Source organism: Pristiophorus japonicus, chromosome 5 (genome assembly GCF_044704955.1).
Source record: "Pristiophorus japonicus isolate sPriJap1 chromosome 5, sPriJap1.hap1, whole genome shotgun sequence".
Classification (NCBI taxonomy): domain Eukaryota; kingdom Metazoa; phylum Chordata; class Chondrichthyes; family Pristiophoridae; genus Pristiophorus; species Pristiophorus japonicus.
Genome location: NC_091981.1, coordinates 179226825 through 179246397, shown reverse-complemented (window position 1 = coordinate 179246397; position 19573 = coordinate 179226825). Strand labels below are relative to the sequence as shown.

The following is a 19573-nucleotide window of genomic DNA, read 5'->3' as shown; positions in this document are numbered from 1 at the left end:
AATGCACAAAGGAGAATGTTTTTTTTTAAATGAAAATATACTTTTCCCCTTGCAGTTTTCATCCTGTTCAATGATGAAACTTGTACATTTTTTGAATATTCCAGAAAGGGATTGGTTGTGGTATAAGATCAGTATAAAATGGTTTGTCATTGAATTTGGCCTCTGGTAAACATGCAGTTCAGTGTTTGTGCAGATTAGGTTTTACAATGAATGTGTAAATGTATCAATGGTGAACAACTCGAGTTTGACCAACTTAGTGTGTGCAGATGATACTGTTTGATGAAGAGCTTTGGGTGTCTGCAAAAGGTTGATTGAGCAACCACTCATTTACCATTAATGTAGATGCCTGAAACAAAACAAAGTAAACTACTACACATTTATCATGCTTGAGAAGGGAAAGTTGTATCTGACTTTAAGATTAATTTATCTGGGCAATACATTCATCACAAATAATGTAGGAAAACAGGAACTAAATCATGATATCCTTTAAGCATCTTCAATGTTTATTTTGATTGAAGGATGCAATTTTGCAGGTGAGCTGTCAAAATCCTTTCTCTGTTGTCTGGAAATTTTGCTGCTTACATACATGCAAATGAAACTGCTTGTATGCCTCCAAGATGACCTTCATATACCACATACTGAGAATCTTCAAATCAAACATGTTCAACTATGACAGACACTTCAGTGGGTTGTGCACATTTAAAGGATGCAATCAGTAACTGTACTCGCAGTTGTAATACTGGTGCCTTTCACAAGAAGACAGAAAACAGAAGCATATTTGAGCATTAGATAGATATATGTGAAAAAGGGCTGTCAATAGTTCAACATTACTTGACAGAATTGATTGACTGTGGATAATGCAGCAGAAACCATTTTGGCTGTGGCTGTATTCTACCTAGTTTTTCTGATGAAGGTGACGCAACCAAGTGATTTTGATGGCCACATACTGGGAACATTTTAATTAGTATTTTGTAAGTTTAATCTTTTTGTATGGTATAGATTTTGGAAAATGGTTTAGAATATATATAATATAGCTTCAATTTTGTATGGTGTTTACGACAGAGGCTCATGTATTACATCCTATTAGTTGTATTTTCTGGCTTCAGTTGTAGACTATCTGAGCACACAAATAACATTGCCACATATAAAATTAGCAACTTCCATTTTATTTGTATCCTTTCCAGTGGTGTATTTGATGCTTCCCTCAAGATGGCTGCTTTCTATGGGCTTTACACCTGGTTGACTCACACTGTATTTGGAATCAATATTGTCTTCATTCCTTCAGGTAATTACTGATTGTAGATATTTATTTTACTTGGGTAAACTACAATTTCACAGGCAGATTACTTGTCATATTGTAATTCAACTGTAATCCTTTGTCATGCTAGTATAGACATTTGTAATGAATTGCTTTAGAATTTTAGAACACAAAGTCATGAGGGGGGGGGGATAGTAAGGTACATTTTAGTGGACTCAAATTTGTTTTAGCATAAAATTAAAACAAATGTAATAGTGCCACCTGTATTGGGAAGCCAGATTCAGCGCATTTATTCTAACACGAGAACAAACCGAAAATTATTGGATACACCTTTTTTTTTAAACCCTAAGAGACATCCCTACTTTTATTTGTTCTTGGGATATGGGAAACAGTATATTTATTACCCATCCTTCGTTGCTCTGAGAAGCTGGTGGAGGCCACTGCAGAGGGCATTTTGTAGACAAGGCCATAATTTGGGACCAGGCGTATGTAGGCCTGACTGAATTGGAGTGGCAGGGTCCCTTGAAGGACATTAGTGAACCTGTTGGGTCTTTACATCAATCTAGCAGTTTCATAGTTATTTTTCCTGGTGTTAGCCTACATGTTATTTATTGAATTCAATTTCACAAGTTGCCATGGTGAATTTTGAACTTCTAAACTCTGGGTAGCTAGTCCAATATCATAGATACACTAGGCTACTGTACCCTATATATTTCATAGGTCATTTGGGCTCTATTAACAATGGGATATTTTAGGGGGGGGTCCCAACTTTGAAAAGATAAGTAATTACCAAAAGGGCTTTCTTTGAACCTGATTGATTTGTCTCTTGAGAAATCAACACTAAAGTGAGATCAGTGTTGAAAAGAGCTGAACCCTAGTTTAGAATCTGAAATTGATGTTCTGTTCCTTGGCAACCTGTACCGCTGTTTACCATATATGGTACAAATTGCCATGCCCATCTTCAAGAATGTTATCAAAATGGCTAACATTTTTGAAGATGGGCGAAGCATTTATGCCATCATGTTGTCCATCTGTTAGAAAGAGATCCAACTCTAGCTCCAAATTTCAATTAGACACCCAGTTATGGACTTGTCTTCCTAGAAAAGATTGGAAGATCATATGGTGCATCTAGACCATGATAAATAAAAGTTACTCCCAAGGCTTGGTTTAGCTTTCTCATTCGGGTCATGGCTTTGAGAGCAAATGATTGACTGAAGGGTAACCAATTGTAAAGGCTAACCTAAAGATGAGTATTCCATTAGGTTGCAACTTAAAGCCTCATGGCAAAGTTATCCTTCGTGTAAAAATACGATTGTCTTCTTTTTTTTGTCAGCTCTAGCAGCCACCCTTGGAGCAGTCCCATTTCTGGGAACTTATTGGGCTGCTATGCCAGCAGTGATTGACCTCTGGTTGACACAAGGAGAGGGCTTTATGGCCATCTTCCTCCTAGTTTGCCATCTGCTACCAACGTATTTTGTGGATACAGCTATTTATTCTGATATTTCTGGGTGAGTGTCACAGCAATTTCCATTTTTGTATCTTTGAACTTTTGAAATTCATTATTCAAAAACATTTGACTTTATCTGAAACAGATTTATGGAAAACCATTCTTAGATCGTAATCTTAAAACGTTCAACTATTTTGATAGGAAATGTTATCCTAAAGTTCAGATTTTTGTTTTTCTAAATTGTAATGAGAAAATGTTGATCTCCAATGTAGTCAGATGTCCATTGTGGGGAATGGAACATTCCAAGAACACAAGAAATAGGAGCATGAGTAGCCATTTGACCCCTCGAGCCTGGTCCACCATTTAATAAGATCATGGCTGATCTGATCATGGACTCAGTTCCACTTCCCTGCCCGCTCCCCATAATCCTTTATTCTCTTATTGCTCAAAATTCTGTCTATCTCCGCCTTAAGTATATTTAAAGACCCAGCCTCCACAGCTCTCTGGGGCAGAGAATTTCACAGGTTTACAACCCTCTGAGGGAAGAAATTCCTTCTCATCTCGGTTTTAAATGGGCGGCCCCTTATTCTGAGACTATGTGAATATATTCTCTGCATCCACCTTGTCCAGCTCTCTCATTATCTTAAATGTTTCGATAAGATCACCTCTCATTCTTCTGAACTCCAATGAGTATAGACCCAACTTACTCAACCTATCTTCATAAGTCAACCCCCTCATCTCCAGAATCAACCTAGTGAACCTTCTCTGAACAGCCTCCAATGCAAGTATATCCTTTCTTAAATACGGAGACCAAAATTACACTGAGTACTCCAGGTGTGGCCTCACCAATACCCTATACAGTTGTAGCAGGACTTCTCTGCTTTTATACTCTATCCCCCTTGCAATAAAGGCCAACATTCCATTTGCCTTCCTGATTACTTGCTGTACCTACATACTAACTTTTTGTGTTTCATGCACAAGGACCCCCAGGTCCCTCTGTACTGAAGCACTTGGCAATTTTTCTCCATTTAAATTATAGAAACATAGAAAATAGGCCCTTTGAGCCTGCATCACCATTCAATATGATCATGGCTGATCATGCACTTCAGTACCCTACTCCTGCTTTCTCTCCATACCCCTTGATCTCTTTAGCCGTAAGGGCCACATCTAACTCCCTTTTGAATACACCTAACGGACTGACCTCAACAACTTTCTGTGGTAGAGAATTCCACATGCTCACAACTCTCTGAGTGAAGAAATTTCTTCTCATCTCGGTCCTAAATGGCTTACCCCTTATCCTTAAACTGTGACCCCTAGTTCTGGACTTCCCCAACAATGGGAACATTCTTCCTGCATCTAACCTTTCCAATCCCATTAGAATGTTATATGTTTCTCTGAGATCCCCCCTCATTCTTCTAAATTTCTTTGAATATAAGCCGAGTCGATCCAGTCTTTCTTCATATGTCAGTCCTGTCATCCTGGGAATCAGCCTGGTGAACCTTTGCTGCACTCCCTCAATAGCAAGAATGTCCTTCCTCAGATTAGGAGACCAAAACTGTTCACAATATTCAAGGTGTGGCCTTAACAAGGCCCTGTACAACTGTAGTAAGACCTCCCTGCTCGTATACTCAAATCCTCTCACTATGAAGGCCAACATGCCATTTGCTGCCTTCACAGCCTGCTGTACCTGTATGCCAACTTTCAATGACTGATGTACCATGACACCCAGGTCTCGTTGCACCTCCTCTTTTAATAATCTGTCACCAATTAAATAATAATCTGCCTTCCTGTTTTTACTACCAAAGTGGGTAACCTCATATTTATCTACATTATACCGCATCTGCCATGCATTTGCCCACTCACATAACCTGTCCAAGTCACCCTGCAGCTTCTTAGCATCCTCCTCACAGCTCACACTGCCACCCAGCTTCGTGTCATCTGCAAACCTGGAAATATTACATTAAATTCCTTTGTCTAAATCATTAATGTATATTGTAAATAGCTGGGGTCCCAGCACTGAACCTTGCGGCACTCCACTAGTCACTGCCTGCCATTCTGAAAAGGACCCGTTTATTCCTACTCTTGCTTCCTGCCTGCCAACCAGTTCTCTATCCACGTCAGTACATTACCCCCAACACCATGCGCTTTAATTTTGCACACTAATCTCTTGTGTGGGACCTTGTTAAAAGCCTTTTGAAAGTCTACATACACCACATCTACTGGCTGCCCCTTGTCTACTCTACTAATTCATCCTCAAAAAATTCGAGCAGATTTGTCAAGCATGATTTCACTTTCATAAATCCATGCTGACTTGGACCGATCCTGTCACTGCTTTCCAAATGCGCTGCTATTACATCTTTAATAATTGATTCCAACATTTTCCCCACCATCGATGTCAGGCTGACCGGTCTATAATTCCCTGTTTTCTCTCTCCCTCCTTTTTTTAAAAAGTGGTGTTACATTAGCTACCCTCCAGTCCATAGGAACAGATCCAGACTCTATAGCATGTTGGAAAATGACTACAATCCACTATTTCTTGGGCCACTTCCTTAAGTACTCTGGGATGCAGACTATCAGGCCCTGAGGATTTATCGGCCTTCAATCCCATCAATTTTCCTAACACAATTTGCCAACTAATAAGGATTTCCTTTAGTTCCTCCTTCTCGCTCGACCCTCGGTCCCCTAGTATTCCCGGAAGGTTATTTGTGTCTTCATTAGTGAAGACAAAACCAAAGCATTTGTTCAATTGGTCTGCCATTTTCCACGCTCTTTTCCCCCCGCCACCCCCCCCCCCCGCCAAACAAGTTCCTGCCCCCACCGCACAAATTTCTGACCTTTTGCCCCCATAGTTTTCTCCCCCTACCCCCCCCACTCAAGTACTTGACCTTCACCCCCCACCACCTAACCTTCCCCGACCCCCCCCTCCCCCAACACCCAGCCCAAGTTCCTGACATCCTCTCCCCTCTACCCGAGTTCCTGACCTTCTCCCCCTGCCCGAGTTCCTGACCTTCCCTCACCTCCCCCTCACCCCGCTCCCTCCCCAACGGATTGATGACCACCTTCTCTGAGGCATGTAAATCTGTGGAATTCGCTGCCTCAGAGCTGTGGAAGCTGCGACATTGAATAAATGTAAGACAGAAATAGACAGGTTTTTAAACGATAAGGGGTTATGGGGAGTGGGCAGGGAAGTGGAATTGAGTCCACGATCAGATCAACCATAATCTTATTGAGTGGCAGAGCAGGCTCGAGGGGCTGTATGGCCTACTCCTGTTCCTATTTCTTATGTTCTCCCCTCCAACAAGTTCCTGACCTTACCCCCTTCCCACCCCCAACCCCCGCGCGGCCATAGATGGGGCATTGTATTTGAGTCAAGCACTATTAACACGTTTATTGGGTATGAGGTGAATAGTGACGGTGTCGTGACTTCCGGATATCACCAGTCCAATGATGTCACTGGCCACACAGGCACCGAGCTTTCCGCAAAATCAACCAGGTATAGACGGAGGAGAGGAACGTGCTGCAGGTGTAAACGAGTGGGGTTGGAAGAACGTGATCCTTCTTACCATCGGGATCATGTTCTCGCTGGCAACCCGCCTTCCCCCCCCACCCCACCCACTTTAGTACTGGATCAAGTTCTTCCCCAATCCCCACTGTGCACATGGTGTTCTTTACCCTCACCACACGACTTCCTGACCTCCTCTCCCTGTTCCCTCTCTTTCTCTCTCCCTCCAATCCCCTCTTTCCCCGTCACCTCGCTGCCTGCCCTCTCTCTGCCTCTTCCCATTCTTTCTCTGCCCTTCTCTTCTCCCAGTCTCTATCTCCCCACTCTCTTTCTGCCCTTCTCTCTCTCTCTCTGCCCCTTATTCCACCTGCTCTCTGCCCCGAACCCCCTCTTTCTGCCCGCCCCTCTCTCTGCCCACTCCCCCCCCACCCCCGGACGCGCGCTCTCTCTCTCCTCCCCGCCCCCCCGGAGGCCGCTCTCTCGCTCTCTCTCTCTCTTTCCCCCCCCCCAGACGCTCTCTGCCCCCCTCCCCCCCCCCCCCCGCTCCCATCCCGGACGCGCACCCCCCTTCTCTTTCCCCCCACCCCTGACGCTCTCTTCTCCTCTCTTCCCCCCCCCCCCCAAGACGCCAGACGCTCTCTTCCCCCCCCCCCGGTGCTCTCTATGTCCGCCCCCCCCCCCCAGACGCTCTCTCTCTTCCCCCCTCTCCCCTCCCCCGCAAGACGCTCTCTCCCCCCGCCCCCCGAGGCGCGCTCTTCTGCCCCCAGACTCGATGTTCCGCCCCAAGAAGCGCTTTTGCACTCTCTCCTCTTCTCCGCCCCCCCTCCACGCTCTCTTCTCTCCCCCACCCCCCGCCGCGCTCTATTCTCTCTCCCCCTCCCCCCTGTGCTCCCTCCTCTTACCGCCCCCCCTGCTCTCGCCTCCCCCCCGCACTCTTTTCTCTTCCACCCCCCCCGCGCTCTCTCCTCTTCCCCCGCCCCACCCCCACTCTCTCCTCTTCCCTCTCCGCCCCACCCCCCCCGCGCTCTCGCCTCTCCCCCCACCCGCGTTCTCCCTCTCTCCCACGCTCTGTGCCCCAGTCTCTCTCTCGCCTCCCCCGCGCCCCCTCACTCTCTCTCCCATCTCCGATTTCCTCACTCTCTCAGAAGGCTGCGAAAATGTTCGTGTAGATAATTGCTGCGATACTCTAGGTAACATTCCTGGAGTCTCCTTTAGTATAGTAATTGATTTTCAATAGATAACCCAGAAGCCCCAGTAGCAGGCTTGGACTTGAGCTCCAAACTCATCAACGTGGTTCGGCAGTCCCACTTTCAGCTTCCTCATATATCATACTGCGCATGCACGATGGGACCGAGCTTGCACGCTCAAAACAGAGTTGAGTCCATGACAGAATCCATAGGCAGAAGGACACAAAAATGTTCATGCACATAATCTCACAGATTTATAATTGGGATGTGGGCAACACTGAAATCCAGCATTTGTTTACCATCCCGATTTGGCCTGAGAAGGTGATAATGGGCTTTCTTCTTGAGCAACTGTTTGTAACCTGAAGGACATTAGTGAACCAGTTGGATTTTTACAATAAATCGGTAACTTTCATGTCATTTTGTCTGGTGCCAGCCCACAAATTCTCAGATTGATTGATTTTATTTCAGTTTTACAATCTACCATGGTGGGATTTGAACTCTCAACCTGAGTTGCTCGTCCAGTACTATAACCACGACATTAGCATAAGCCATATATCTCCAACCTTCTGACCCAGAGGCGAGAGTGCTACCAAGTGAGCCAAGATAATACATAGTGCTAATTTTAGTGACCGCATAGCTTCAGAACCTGATTGTGAATTCAAGTTCAGTAGTCATCTCACCTAGACCACTGTGTTTATCTTTTTTTAAGGAGGTAGAGAAGAGAGTAACAATGTTATTTATTTATTTTAAATTTACCTGACTATAAAAATATCACTGGATGCTGACACTTTTTTAATGTGTAGAAATGAACTGAACAAAAACGTGAATCATTTTTGTTGGTTTTGTTTTATATACTGCTGCTCTATATTTATTATTGATCATGGGAAAACATTCTTTCTGATTTGGTAATTTTTCCAATACATCGGGATGGAGCCATCGTCAAATGAACAAAATCACAGAAACAATGGCCCCGATATTAAATCAGAGACTTATTGAGAATGGTGGCGGTCTGATATTGGATGGGAAACCCAGAAATAAGTTCAGCGCATCTGTAGCTTTTTAAGTAGCCACCTCATCATTTTAGTTTAGGGTTATGCGTCGAATGCACGGCAGCGGGCGTGATGAGGACCCACATGATGCAATCGCAACTCCAGTATTTAAAGGGCCAATTCAAAGATGGAATTTGGAGGAGCTTGGAGTTAGAAGCAACAGAGGAAGAACGCTCAGTACTGAATCAGAACGATCAAAGGTTGCACCCTGCTTTAAAGACGCCTTGCTTCATGTGCTGCTGGGGGTTGTGCAGAGCCGGAGAAAGATACTCTTCCTCAGCAACAGTAGGAAGAAACCTGCTGCTGACATGAAGGCGTGTCCAGAGGTATTCCAGGTGGTCAGCAGCAGGAGCATTGTACTACGCTCCTGGATTCAGCGTAGAAAGTGCTTTAATGACCGCCTGTCTGGTGTGTACTGAAGGACGCCTCCAGATTTGTCTAGGCATCTGAAGCTGATGGCTTATTTGATTACACATCTGGTGGTCATATGGCATTCATTGTAGCAATGTTGGGCTTCATTGGTCAGATATCAGACAGGTGTCATCAGCTTTGAAGTGGATATCGCTTGTCTCCTAGCAGCCACCCCTTGGGCCCAAGTTTCCACATGATTCGCGCCTGATTTTTAGGAGCAACTGGTGGAGAATGGACTATTTTAGAAATCGCAATTCTCCACATTTTTTTTTCTGCAGTTCTAGTCAGGTAGAACAGTTCTAGTTTAGAACAGAATTTTTTCTTCAAAAGGGGGCGTGTCCGGCCACTGACGCCTGATTTGAAAGTTTCCACAGTGAAAATGTACTCCAAACTAAAGTAGAATGGAGCCAGTGAAGATTTTTGTAGAACTGAAAAAACCTGTTCTACACATTAAAAAATCAGGCACAGGTTACAAATTAGGCGTCCAGAACAAGGTGGGGGGGAGGGGGGGGGAAGGGAACTCATTAAATTCTACAATAAATCCTTATTTATACTTCTACAAATATTATACAAATAAATCCAACCTGAATAAACATTTATAAGCCAAGAAAATATTAAATAAACCATCTTCCTACCTGTGTGAAAGTGCTTCAGCCAGGGAGAATTCTGCAGCCGTTCGTGTCGCTGAGCGGGAGGGGGAGAGAGAGAGAGAGAGGAGGGGGGAGGGAGAGAGAAAGAGAGGGGGGGGAGGGAGGGAGAGGGGAGGGAGGGAGAGAGAGAGAGAGAGGGGCAGGGAGGGAGAGAGAGAGAGAGAGCGAGAGAGAGAGAGGGGCAGGGAGGGAGAGAGAGAGAGGGGCAGGGAGGGAGAGAGAGAGAGGAGCAGGGAGGGAGAGAGAGAGAGGAGCAGGGAGGGAGAGAGAGAGAGGAGCAGGGAGGGAGAGAGAGAGAGGGGGAGGGAGGGAGAGAGAGAGAGGGGGAGGGAGGGAGAGAGAGAGAGGGGGAGGGAGGGAGAGAGAGAGAGGAGGAGGGAGGGAGAGAGAGAGAGGGGGAGGGAGGGAGAGAGAGAGAGGGGGAGGGAGGGAGAGAGAGAGAGGGGGAGGGAGGGAGAGAGAGAGAGGGGGAGGGAGGGAGAGAGAGAGAGGGGGAGGGAGGGAGAGAGAGAGGGGGAGGGAGGGAGAGAGAGAGGGGGAGGGAGGGAGAGAGAGAGAGAGGGGGAGGGAGGGAGAGAGAGAGAGGGGGAGGGAGGGAGAGAGAGAGAGGGGGAGGGAGGGAGAGAGAGGGGTAGGGAGGGAGAGAGAGAGAGGGGGAGGGAGGGAGAGAGGGGGAGGGAGAGAGAGAGGGGGAGGGAGGGAGAGAGAGAGAGAGAGGGGGGGAGGGAGAGGGGGAGGGAGGGAGGGAGAGAGAGAGAGGGGGGGAGCAGGTGTCGGGTCGGGTATGGTCGGCGGGGGTGGGGGGAGCGGGTGTCGGGTCGGGTCTGGTCGGCGGGGGGGGGGGTGCGGGTGTCAGGTCTTGTCGGGGGAGGGGAGCAGGAGCTGGCTGTGGGAGGAGCCTCATTCACGCAGCCCCAGTGAGGCCATTCGGCCAGGGCTAGGGGCTGCGTGCTTCGGGCCCCTCCCACACAGTTCGGCGCCTGGAGCTACTGCACTTGCGTGCCGACTGTAGCGCGCATGTGCAGAGGTCCCGGCACTGTTTTCAGCGCAGGGACCTGGCTCCGCCCCCCACACAGCTCATGCTGGCTGCGCCGAGGGCCAGAGGACCTGTAAGTAGGTGGAGAATACCGAGGATTTTTTTAGGCGCGAAAAACGGGCGCCCAGCTCGGAGGGGCGCCTGTTTTTTTTCTTGTGGAAACTTGGGCCCCTTAAGTGTACTTGCAGGGCGAAAGAGGTCGGGGAGCTTGGACTGCCGAAGGGCGAAAGCATCATGACAGCTCCCTGGGAATCTTGCAGTGGTGACTTCGATAGCCACTGGTAACTCGTGTCCAGCAGGCAGCAGGTCTTTATTCTCGCAAGCTGCAGATGTCTGGCACCACCTGACGTGACAGCCAAAGCCTCCTGAAACATTGCTGTTCTGACATGCCAAGGAAACTCCGCCACTACCTGTAGCCTCTGTGTCGTGGGTAGTGTCTTCTGCGAGCTGCACACCTCCACTGTTCCCATCTCTGATATCCAGCTATAGGTCTCTGAATAGCAGGCTGCTGCTGGTTCCTTCTCTGAAGTCTAGCTACAGTTCTCAATAGTCGTCTTCATTCGAGTTCCAATCTAAGGCAGCCAATGTGCCAACCATCCTGATGTGATTCAGTAAACCTCCAAAGTGTAGAACGTAAACTCTTAGCAAAAGTGCTGTGAACAGACCCTTTTCCACTAGTAGGTAAGAATACAGCTGTGAGTACTGAATATTTATTGCAGTATTTCCAAGAATTTCATAGAATCATAGAAATTTACAGCACGGAAGGAAGCCATTTCGGCCCATCATGTCCACGCCGGCCAACCAAAAGCTATCCAGCCTAATCCCACTTTCCAGCTCTTGGTACGTAGCCCTGTAGGTTATGGCACTTTAAGTGCACATCCAAGTATTTTTTAAATGTGGTGAGGATTTCTGCCGCTACCATCCTTTCAGGCAGTGAGTTTCAGACTCCTACCACCCTCTGGGTAAAAAAATTTCCCCTCTGCTAAGGGAAATAGGTCCTTCCTATCCACTCTATCCAAGCCCCCTCATAATTTTAAATACCTCAATCAAGTCTCCCCTCAGCCTCCTCTGTTCCAAAGAAAACAAACCCAGCATTTCCAATCTTTCCTCATAGCCAAAATTCTCAAGTCCAGACAACATTCTTGTAAATCTCCTCTGCACCCTTTCCAGTGCAATAACATCTTTCCTGTAATGTGGTGACCAGAACTGCACACAGTACTCCAGCTGCAGTCTAATCAGTGTTTTATACAATTCAAGCATAATGTCCTTGCTCTTGTATTCCATGCCTTGACTAATAAAGGCAAGTATTCCATATGCCGCCTTAACCACCTTATCTACCTGGCCTGCTACCTTCAGGGATCTGCGGACTGCACTCCAAGGTCCATTTGTTCCTCTACACTTTTCAGTGTCATACTATTTAATGTGTATTCCCTTGCCTTGTTAGACCTCTCCAAATGCATTACCTCACACTTAGCCAGATTGAATTCCATTTGTCACTGTTCTGCCCACCTGACAAGTAAATTGGCTCGAATGGCCTACTCCTGCACCAATATCTATGTTTCTATGTTTCCTGCAGTCTGCAGTTTTCTTCTTCATTATCAACCACACAGCCTATTTTAGTGTCATCTGCAAACTTCTTAATCATACTCCCAACATTCAAGTCCAAGTCATTGATATAATGAATCAGCCCCCTCTATTGCCATTGTGTTCTTCCTTTGCTTTGACTGGCTAGTTTCAGGAAGCCGAAGAAACCGGTGGATGTGCCGTTAAATTTGAAAGTCAGTTGAAATATCGCTCCAATTGAGCAATTAGCGTATGTTAATAGGCACTCTGCCTCTTCTGAGGGGGTTGCACGCAAGATTTTCAAACCCTCACCCCCACCTGCACCCAAACCCACACGCTCCTCTAAAGTCTCGACAAGCTTTTGTTCATAAATACCAATACCACATAGACTGATCCTTAGTTCATTTTCTCCCATCAGAAGCAATATTTTGTAGTTGATTCCCAGAAGGTAAAGTCTGAATTCTTTTTTTTCTGTTCTGAACCAGATCTGTGTTTATAGTGGCTCTAAATGTTGTTACTTGGCCGCATCTTTGATTGACTTGGAGCCAATTTAACTCCAGTACTGAGCATCATCAAACCTGTTTTTGAGGTAAATTGAAGCTCATCTTCAGCCATAGCAACACTCAGGATATCTGACATTAACATGGAGGCTGCTTACATTAAAATCACACTCTATCTCATTATAGGCGGTCCCTCAAACGAGGATGACTTGCTACCACCTGAGTTCACAGATATTTCAATGAAACAAACATAGAAAATAGGTGCAGGAATAGGCCGTTCGGCCCTTCGAGTCTGCACCACCATTCAATAAGATCATGGCTAATCATTCCCTCGGTACTCCTTTCCTGCTTTCTCTCCATACCCCTTGATCCCTTTAGCCGTAAGGGCCATATCTAACTCCCTCTTGAATATATCCAATGAACTGGCATCAACAACTCTCTGCGGCAGGGAATTCCACAGGTTAACAACTCTCTGAGTGATGAAGTTTCTCCTCATCTCAGTCCTAAATGGCCTACCCCTGTCCTAAGACTGTGTCCCTTGGTTCTGGACTTCCCCAACATCGGGAACATTCTTCCTGCATCTAACCTGTCCAGTCCCGTCAGAATCTTATATGTTTCTATGAGATCCCCTCTCATCCTTCTAAACTCCACTGTATAAAGGCCCAGTTGATCCAGTCTCTCCTCATATGTCAGATCAGTCTGGTGAACCTTCGCTGCACTCCCTCAATAGCAAGAACGTCCTTCCTCAGATTAGGAGACCAAAACGGAACTCAATACTCCAGGTGAGGCCTCACCAAGGCCCTGTACAACTGCAGTCAGACCTCCCTGCTCCTATACTCAAATCCCCTGGCTATGAAGGCCAATATACCATCTGCCTTCTTCACTGCCTGCTGTACCTGCATGCCAACTTTAATGACTGATGAACCATGACACCCAGGTCTTGTTGCACCTCCCCTTTTCCTAGTCTGCCGCCATTCAGATAATATTCTGCCTTCGTGTTTTTGCCCCCAAAGTGGATAACCTCACATTTATCCACATTATACTGCATCTGCCATGCATTTGCCCACTCACCTAACCTGTCCAAGTCACCCTGCAGCCTCTTAGCGTCCTCCTCACAGCTCACACCGCCACCCAGTTTAATGTCATCTGCAAACTTGGAGCTACTACACTCAATTCTTTCATCTAAATCATTAATGTATATAGTAAAGAGCTGGGGTCCCAGCACTGAGCCCTGCGGCACTCCACTAGTCACTGCCTGCCATTCTGAAAGGACCCATTTATCCCGCCACTCTGCTTCCTGTCTGCCAACCAGTTTTCTATCCACGTCAGTACATTACCCCCAATACCATGTGCTTTGATTTTGCACACCAATCTCTTGTGAGGGACCTTGTCAAAAGCCTTTTGAAAGTCCAAATACACCACATTCAGTGGTTCTCCCTTGTCCACTCTACGAATTACATCCTCAAAAAATTCCAGAAGATTTGTCAAGCATGATTTCCCTTTCACAAATCCATGCTGACTTGGACCAATCCTGTCACTGCTTTCCAAATACGCTGTTATTTCATCCTTAATAATTGATTCCAACATTTTCCCCACTACTGATGTCAGGCTAACCCGTTTTCTCTCTCCGTCCCTTTTGAAAAAGTGGTGTTACATTAGCTATCCTCCAGTCCATAGGAACTGATCCAGAGTCGATAGACAGTTGGAAAATGATCACCAATGCATCCACTATTTCTAGGGCCACTTCCTTAAGTACTTTGGGATGCAGACTATCAGGCCCTGGGGATTTATCGGCCTTCAATCCCATCAATTTCCCTAACACAATTTCCCGCCTAATAAGGATATCCTTCAGTTCTTCCTTCTTACTAGACCCTCGGTCCCCTAGTACTTCCGGGAGGTTATTTGTGTCTTCCTTCATGAAGACAGAACCAAAGTATTTGTTAAATTGGTCTGCCATTTCTTTGTTCCCCATTATAAATTCACCTGAATCTGACTGCAAGGGACCTACGTTTGTCTTCACTAATCTTTTTCTCTTTACATATTTATAGAAGCTTTTACAGTCAGTTTTTATGTTCACAGCAAGCTTCCTCTCGTACTCTATTTTCCCCCTCTTAATTAAACCCTTTGTCCTGCTCTGCTGAATTCTAAATTTCTCCCAGTCCTCAGGTTTGCTGCTTTTTCTGGCCAATTTATATGCCTCTTCCTTGGATTTAACACTATCCTTAATTTCCCTTGTTAGCCACGGTTGAGCCACCTTCTGTGTTTTATTTTTACTCCAGACAGGGATGTACAATTGCTGAAGCTCATCCATGAGATCTTTAAATGTTTGCCATTGCCTATCCACCGTCAACCCTTTAAGTATCATTTGCCAGTCTATTCTAGCCAATTCACGCCTCAAATCATCGAAGTTACCTTTCTTTAAGTTCAGGACCCTAGTTTCTGAATTAACTGTGCCACTCTCCATCTTAATAAAGAATTTTACCATATTATGGTAACTTCCCCAAGGGGCTTCGCAAACAAGATTGCTAATTAGTCCTTTCTCATTACACATCATCCAGTCTAGGGTGGCCAGCTCTCAAGTTGGTTCCTCGACATATTGGTCTAGAAAACCATCCCTAATACACTCCAGGAAATCCTCCTCTACCGCATTGCTACCAGTTTGGTTAGACCTGATATTCCAGTCCTGAACTCTAACTGAGGGGGTGGAAGATGCCTGTGCATGGATTTTTTTAACGTGTGGTGGCTGTTGCACATCAGCCACCACACCGGCATGACAGAGCTAGGTCTTGATCCAGTGGCAAGAGTTAACCAGGACGACCAGAGACCTGCTCTGCTGTACGGACCTAGTGCGCACACTTTTAACAGTGTGGGTTGGCCCGTGCTGCCCCTGGCCCTCGGATCTTTTGGGCCTCGTACCCTCATTTGCCACACCTCCGCCACGATCTCTCGACGCTTCTCCATGCTATCTGCACGCTGAGTGATATCTTTTTCTATTTTTATATGGTATAGTTTGGCCTGATGGAGCCTGAATGGGCATGTGTGTGCACTCGATGGTGCCTTGCACCCTTAAACTGTCTATCAATGAAGCCTACACTAGAGTCGTCTATACATCCTTTCTAGCATCCATGTTATCTGTGTCTGTTGCTTTGCCAGCAAGCATAATTTTAAAGAGTATAAAGATTACTTCAATTTGTCTGGATATGGCAAGGGAGACTTAAGTGATCGAAGATAATCCTTGAGAAAAGGATAGCGTTGTTTGATGTGCAACATCTACACACCCAAGTGTGAATTTGGTTTCCAAATCAAAATTTTAGTAGAAGCAGTCTGGATCAGAGAGGCATCAAGGGTTTCAGGACCAAGCCAATAGAGGTGGACTCTGCCATATCATATTGCCGGAGTGGTCTGCACAGAGTGGATTTAAAGAATGGTTTATTTGGAAAGAGTGGGAATTTCTGGTAAGTATTGGGTAACTTTGAAGCTGTAAAAAGTGAAATTTAGTTAACATTTTGATTTAAACCTAGAACTTTAAAACTGTAGTTAACAGAAGTTGCCTGCCACTGGCATTTAACTGTAAGTGTTAGTCTTGAATAGGTGTTAATCACAGGGGATAGGGGAGCTGAGTCAACACTTGTAAATTCGGTGTACCTCTTAAGTGGACTTAAAGAGTGGTTTATTTGGGAATTTGCAAAGCGTAGGAATTCGGAGAAGAGCGGGAAGAGGTTGCAGCTTTTTGCCCATACTATTTGTATTGTATTGTGTTACATGTAGATATTTAGGGCTAGATTTTCCACTTGAGATCGCTGGGCTAGTGCCCATTTATTGTCCAAAAAGGCAAGCTATCATCCATTTCGCTTCAAAAATGGAAAGTTGGGCTGGAACATCGCTGAAAAATTACCGGCCCAACTTTCATGTCAGATCGCCGAGGTGATCGCCCAGCGCAACTTTCAACACATCGCACACATAGCTGGGCTGTTCGCTCACCGAGAAGATCGCTGGAAAAGCTGCTCTTACCTCACAGAACTCGGCACTACGGACGCCATTTTGAATGTCGACGGAAGTGAGAGACTGCTTAAAGAAGGGGCTTATAATTTGTGAATTATTTAAGGGCCTTAGTTACTGATTGATCCACTCACATTTATATTTATATTTATTTTAGTACAAAGGGCATTTATAGCAATAGTGATAAGGTCTGTAACTTCTCTACGAGGGTTAAATGCTCACATACTGGAGTCTGAAGTTGAGTTCAGTGAAGGGCCCAACCAAAGAGCTGGCAGACTAATGCAGAGGAGGAGAACATATACCCGACGAACTTGCAGGGAAAAGCAATCATACGTCAACTTGTCTGATAATATGTGCCTTAGGAGGCTGCGCTTCCAATAGGAGGTCATCGATGAAATATGCCAGCTGATCAAGGGAGATCTACAGTCAACCAGCACCATCAGGACAGCACTGCCCGTTGAGGTAAAGGTGACTGCGGCACTATCCTTCTACACATCAGGCTCCTTTCAGGCTTCAGCTGGCGACATCTGTGGTAGATATCAGCACGCCACACATTGCTCCATTCAACAGGTGACTCAAACCCTTTACGCTCGCAGGATGGACTTTATAAGCTTTCCTATGACCAGCGAGGCACAGACCGAGAGGGCTTTGGGTTTCTCGAGAATAGCAAACGTCCCCAAGGTGCAGGGAGCAATAGACTGCACGCACATTGCCCTGAAAGCACCTTTACAGAATGCGGAGATGTTTCATAAACGAAAGGGATTCCATTCCACTGTGCAACTCGTTAGCGACCACAACCAAATAACCATGGCAGTAAATGCTAATTTTCTCGGCAGCATCCATGATGTGCACATCCTGCATGAGAGCGCTGTCTCTGACCTGTTTAATAGTCAGCCACAAGGTCATGGTTGAATGCTGGGGGATAAAGGATATGGCTTTGCCAGCTGGCTCATGACCTCCCCTGCGTAATCCCCAAATGGAAGCCGAGAAGCGTTACAACGAAAGGCATATAGCCATATGCAATATCGTCGAAAAGACAATTTTGTGCTGAATCAGCGCTTCAGATGCCTGGACCACTCTGGGGGCTGCCTACAATACCACCCTGACCAGGTCGCTGAATTTTAGTGGTGTGCTTCCTGTTGCATAACCTAGCTATAAGGAGAGGACAACAATTGCCAGATGGGGCTGCCGGTCCACCTCAGGAAGGAGTGGAAGCGGAAGAGGCTGATGAGGACAATCAGCCTGGTGATGAATCCATGCTCCCCCCCCACCCAACCACAAGACTGGAGAAATCCGTGGGAGTTAGCGGCTGCAAAGCTGTTGCGCCAGCAGCTCATAAATGAACGCTTTGCATGAACTTACATTGGGGACAGCCATAGTTACAGTTACGGAAAGACAACAGTTGCAGTTGCGTTACGTTTCATCCTTGCCTGGTCTGGCCTGGCCATTGTTTTACAACTGTTGTATTCGTGTTTTACCTTACCTTACGTTATTAGAAGACACTGCACGGCAATTGTAAAGTGAAATAATTTTTTTAAATAATCTAACAAAATTTAAGAATAATTTAACTGACACCCCAACCCCAACAGTGAACCAACAATAAATTTAAAAAACAACAATAAAGCACCCCCCTCCCTACCTGCGGCCACGTTTCCCTCCAGGTCCTTTACTTCCCCCCACCACCCCCCGTTGTCTTAACCCTCCCCCCACCACCTCCACCTGTTTTGGTTCCCAGGCACCGAGACGAGTCTGGCATGCAGCAGGCGACGGCAAGACTTCCTGCCATGGTGGAGGTAACGGTGGCTCGATCAGCTCTTGGGGTGTTGGAGGAGAAGATGGAGCTTCCTCTTGACTCGCTTGTGTGCTGGTGCTGGTGGTATGTACATAGAAACATAGAAACTAGGTGCAGGAGTAGGCTATTCGGCCCTTCTAGCCTGCACCGCCATTCAATGAGTTCAAGGCTGAACATGCAACCTCAGTATCTCATTCCTGCTTTCTCGCCATGCCCCTTGATCCCCTAGTAGTAAGGACTTCATCTAACTCCTTTTTGAATATATTTAGTGAATTGGCCTCAACAACTTTCTGTGGGAGAGAATTCCACAGGTTCACCATTCTCTGGGTGAAGAAGTTTCTCCTCATCTTGGTCCTAAATGGCTTACCCCTTATCCTTAGACTGTGAGGTCCTCTCTCATTCTTCTGAATTCCAGTGAATACAAGCCCAGTTGATCCAGTCTTTCTTGATAGGTCAGTCCCGCCATCCCAGGAATCAGTCTGGTGAACCGTCGCTGCACTCCCTCAATAGCAAGAATGTCCTTCCTCAGGTTAGGAGACCAAAACTGTACACAATACTCCAGGTGTGGCCTCACCAAGGCCCTGTACAACTGTAGCATAACCTCCCTGCCCCTGTACTCAAATCCCCTCGCTATGAAGGCCAACATGCCATTTGCTTTCTTAAACGCCTGCTGCACCTGCATGCCAACCTTCAATGACTGATGTACCATGACACCCAGGTCTCGTTGCACCTCCCCTTTTCCTAATCTGTCACCATTCAGATAATAGTCTGTCTCTCTGTTTTTACCACCAAAGTGGATAACCTCACATTTATCCACATTATACTTCATCTGCCATGCATTTGCCCACTCACCTAACCTATCCAAGTCACTCTGCATCCTCCTCGCAGCTCACACTGCCACCCAACTTAGTGTCATCCGCAAATTTGGAGATACTACATTTAATCCCCTCGTCTAAATCATTAATGTACAGTGTAAACAGCTGGGGTCCCAACACAGAACCTTGCGGTACCCCACTAGTCACTGCCTGCCATTCTGAAAAGTACCCATTTACTCCTACTCTTTGCTTCCTGTCTGACAACCAGTTCTCAATCCATGTCAGCACCCTACCCCCAATCCCATGTGCTTTAACTTTCCACATTAATCTCTTGTGTGGGACCTTGTCGAAAGCCTTCTGAAAG

At 46.2% G+C, this 19573-nt stretch overlaps 1 protein-coding gene across 4 annotated transcripts in view; it reads left to right on the top strand.

The window, feature by feature from the left end:
- The window catches only part of tmem245 (transmembrane protein 245), a 257862-nt gene that overhangs the window by 190738 nt on the left and 47551 nt on the right, over nt 1-19573 (top strand). For 3 of the 4 annotated variants that reach the window (XM_070881138.1, XM_070881135.1, XM_070881137.1), the window contains 2 exons: nt 1185-1285; nt 2592-2766. The exons of the other annotated variant lie outside the window; for it this stretch is intronic. In XM_070881138.1, the coding sequence (XP_070737239.1) occupies nt 1185-1285; nt 2592-2766 (276 nt within the window). The remainder of the gene's footprint in view (nt 1-1184; nt 1286-2591; nt 2767-19573) is intronic. 4 annotated transcript variants of the gene reach the window in all.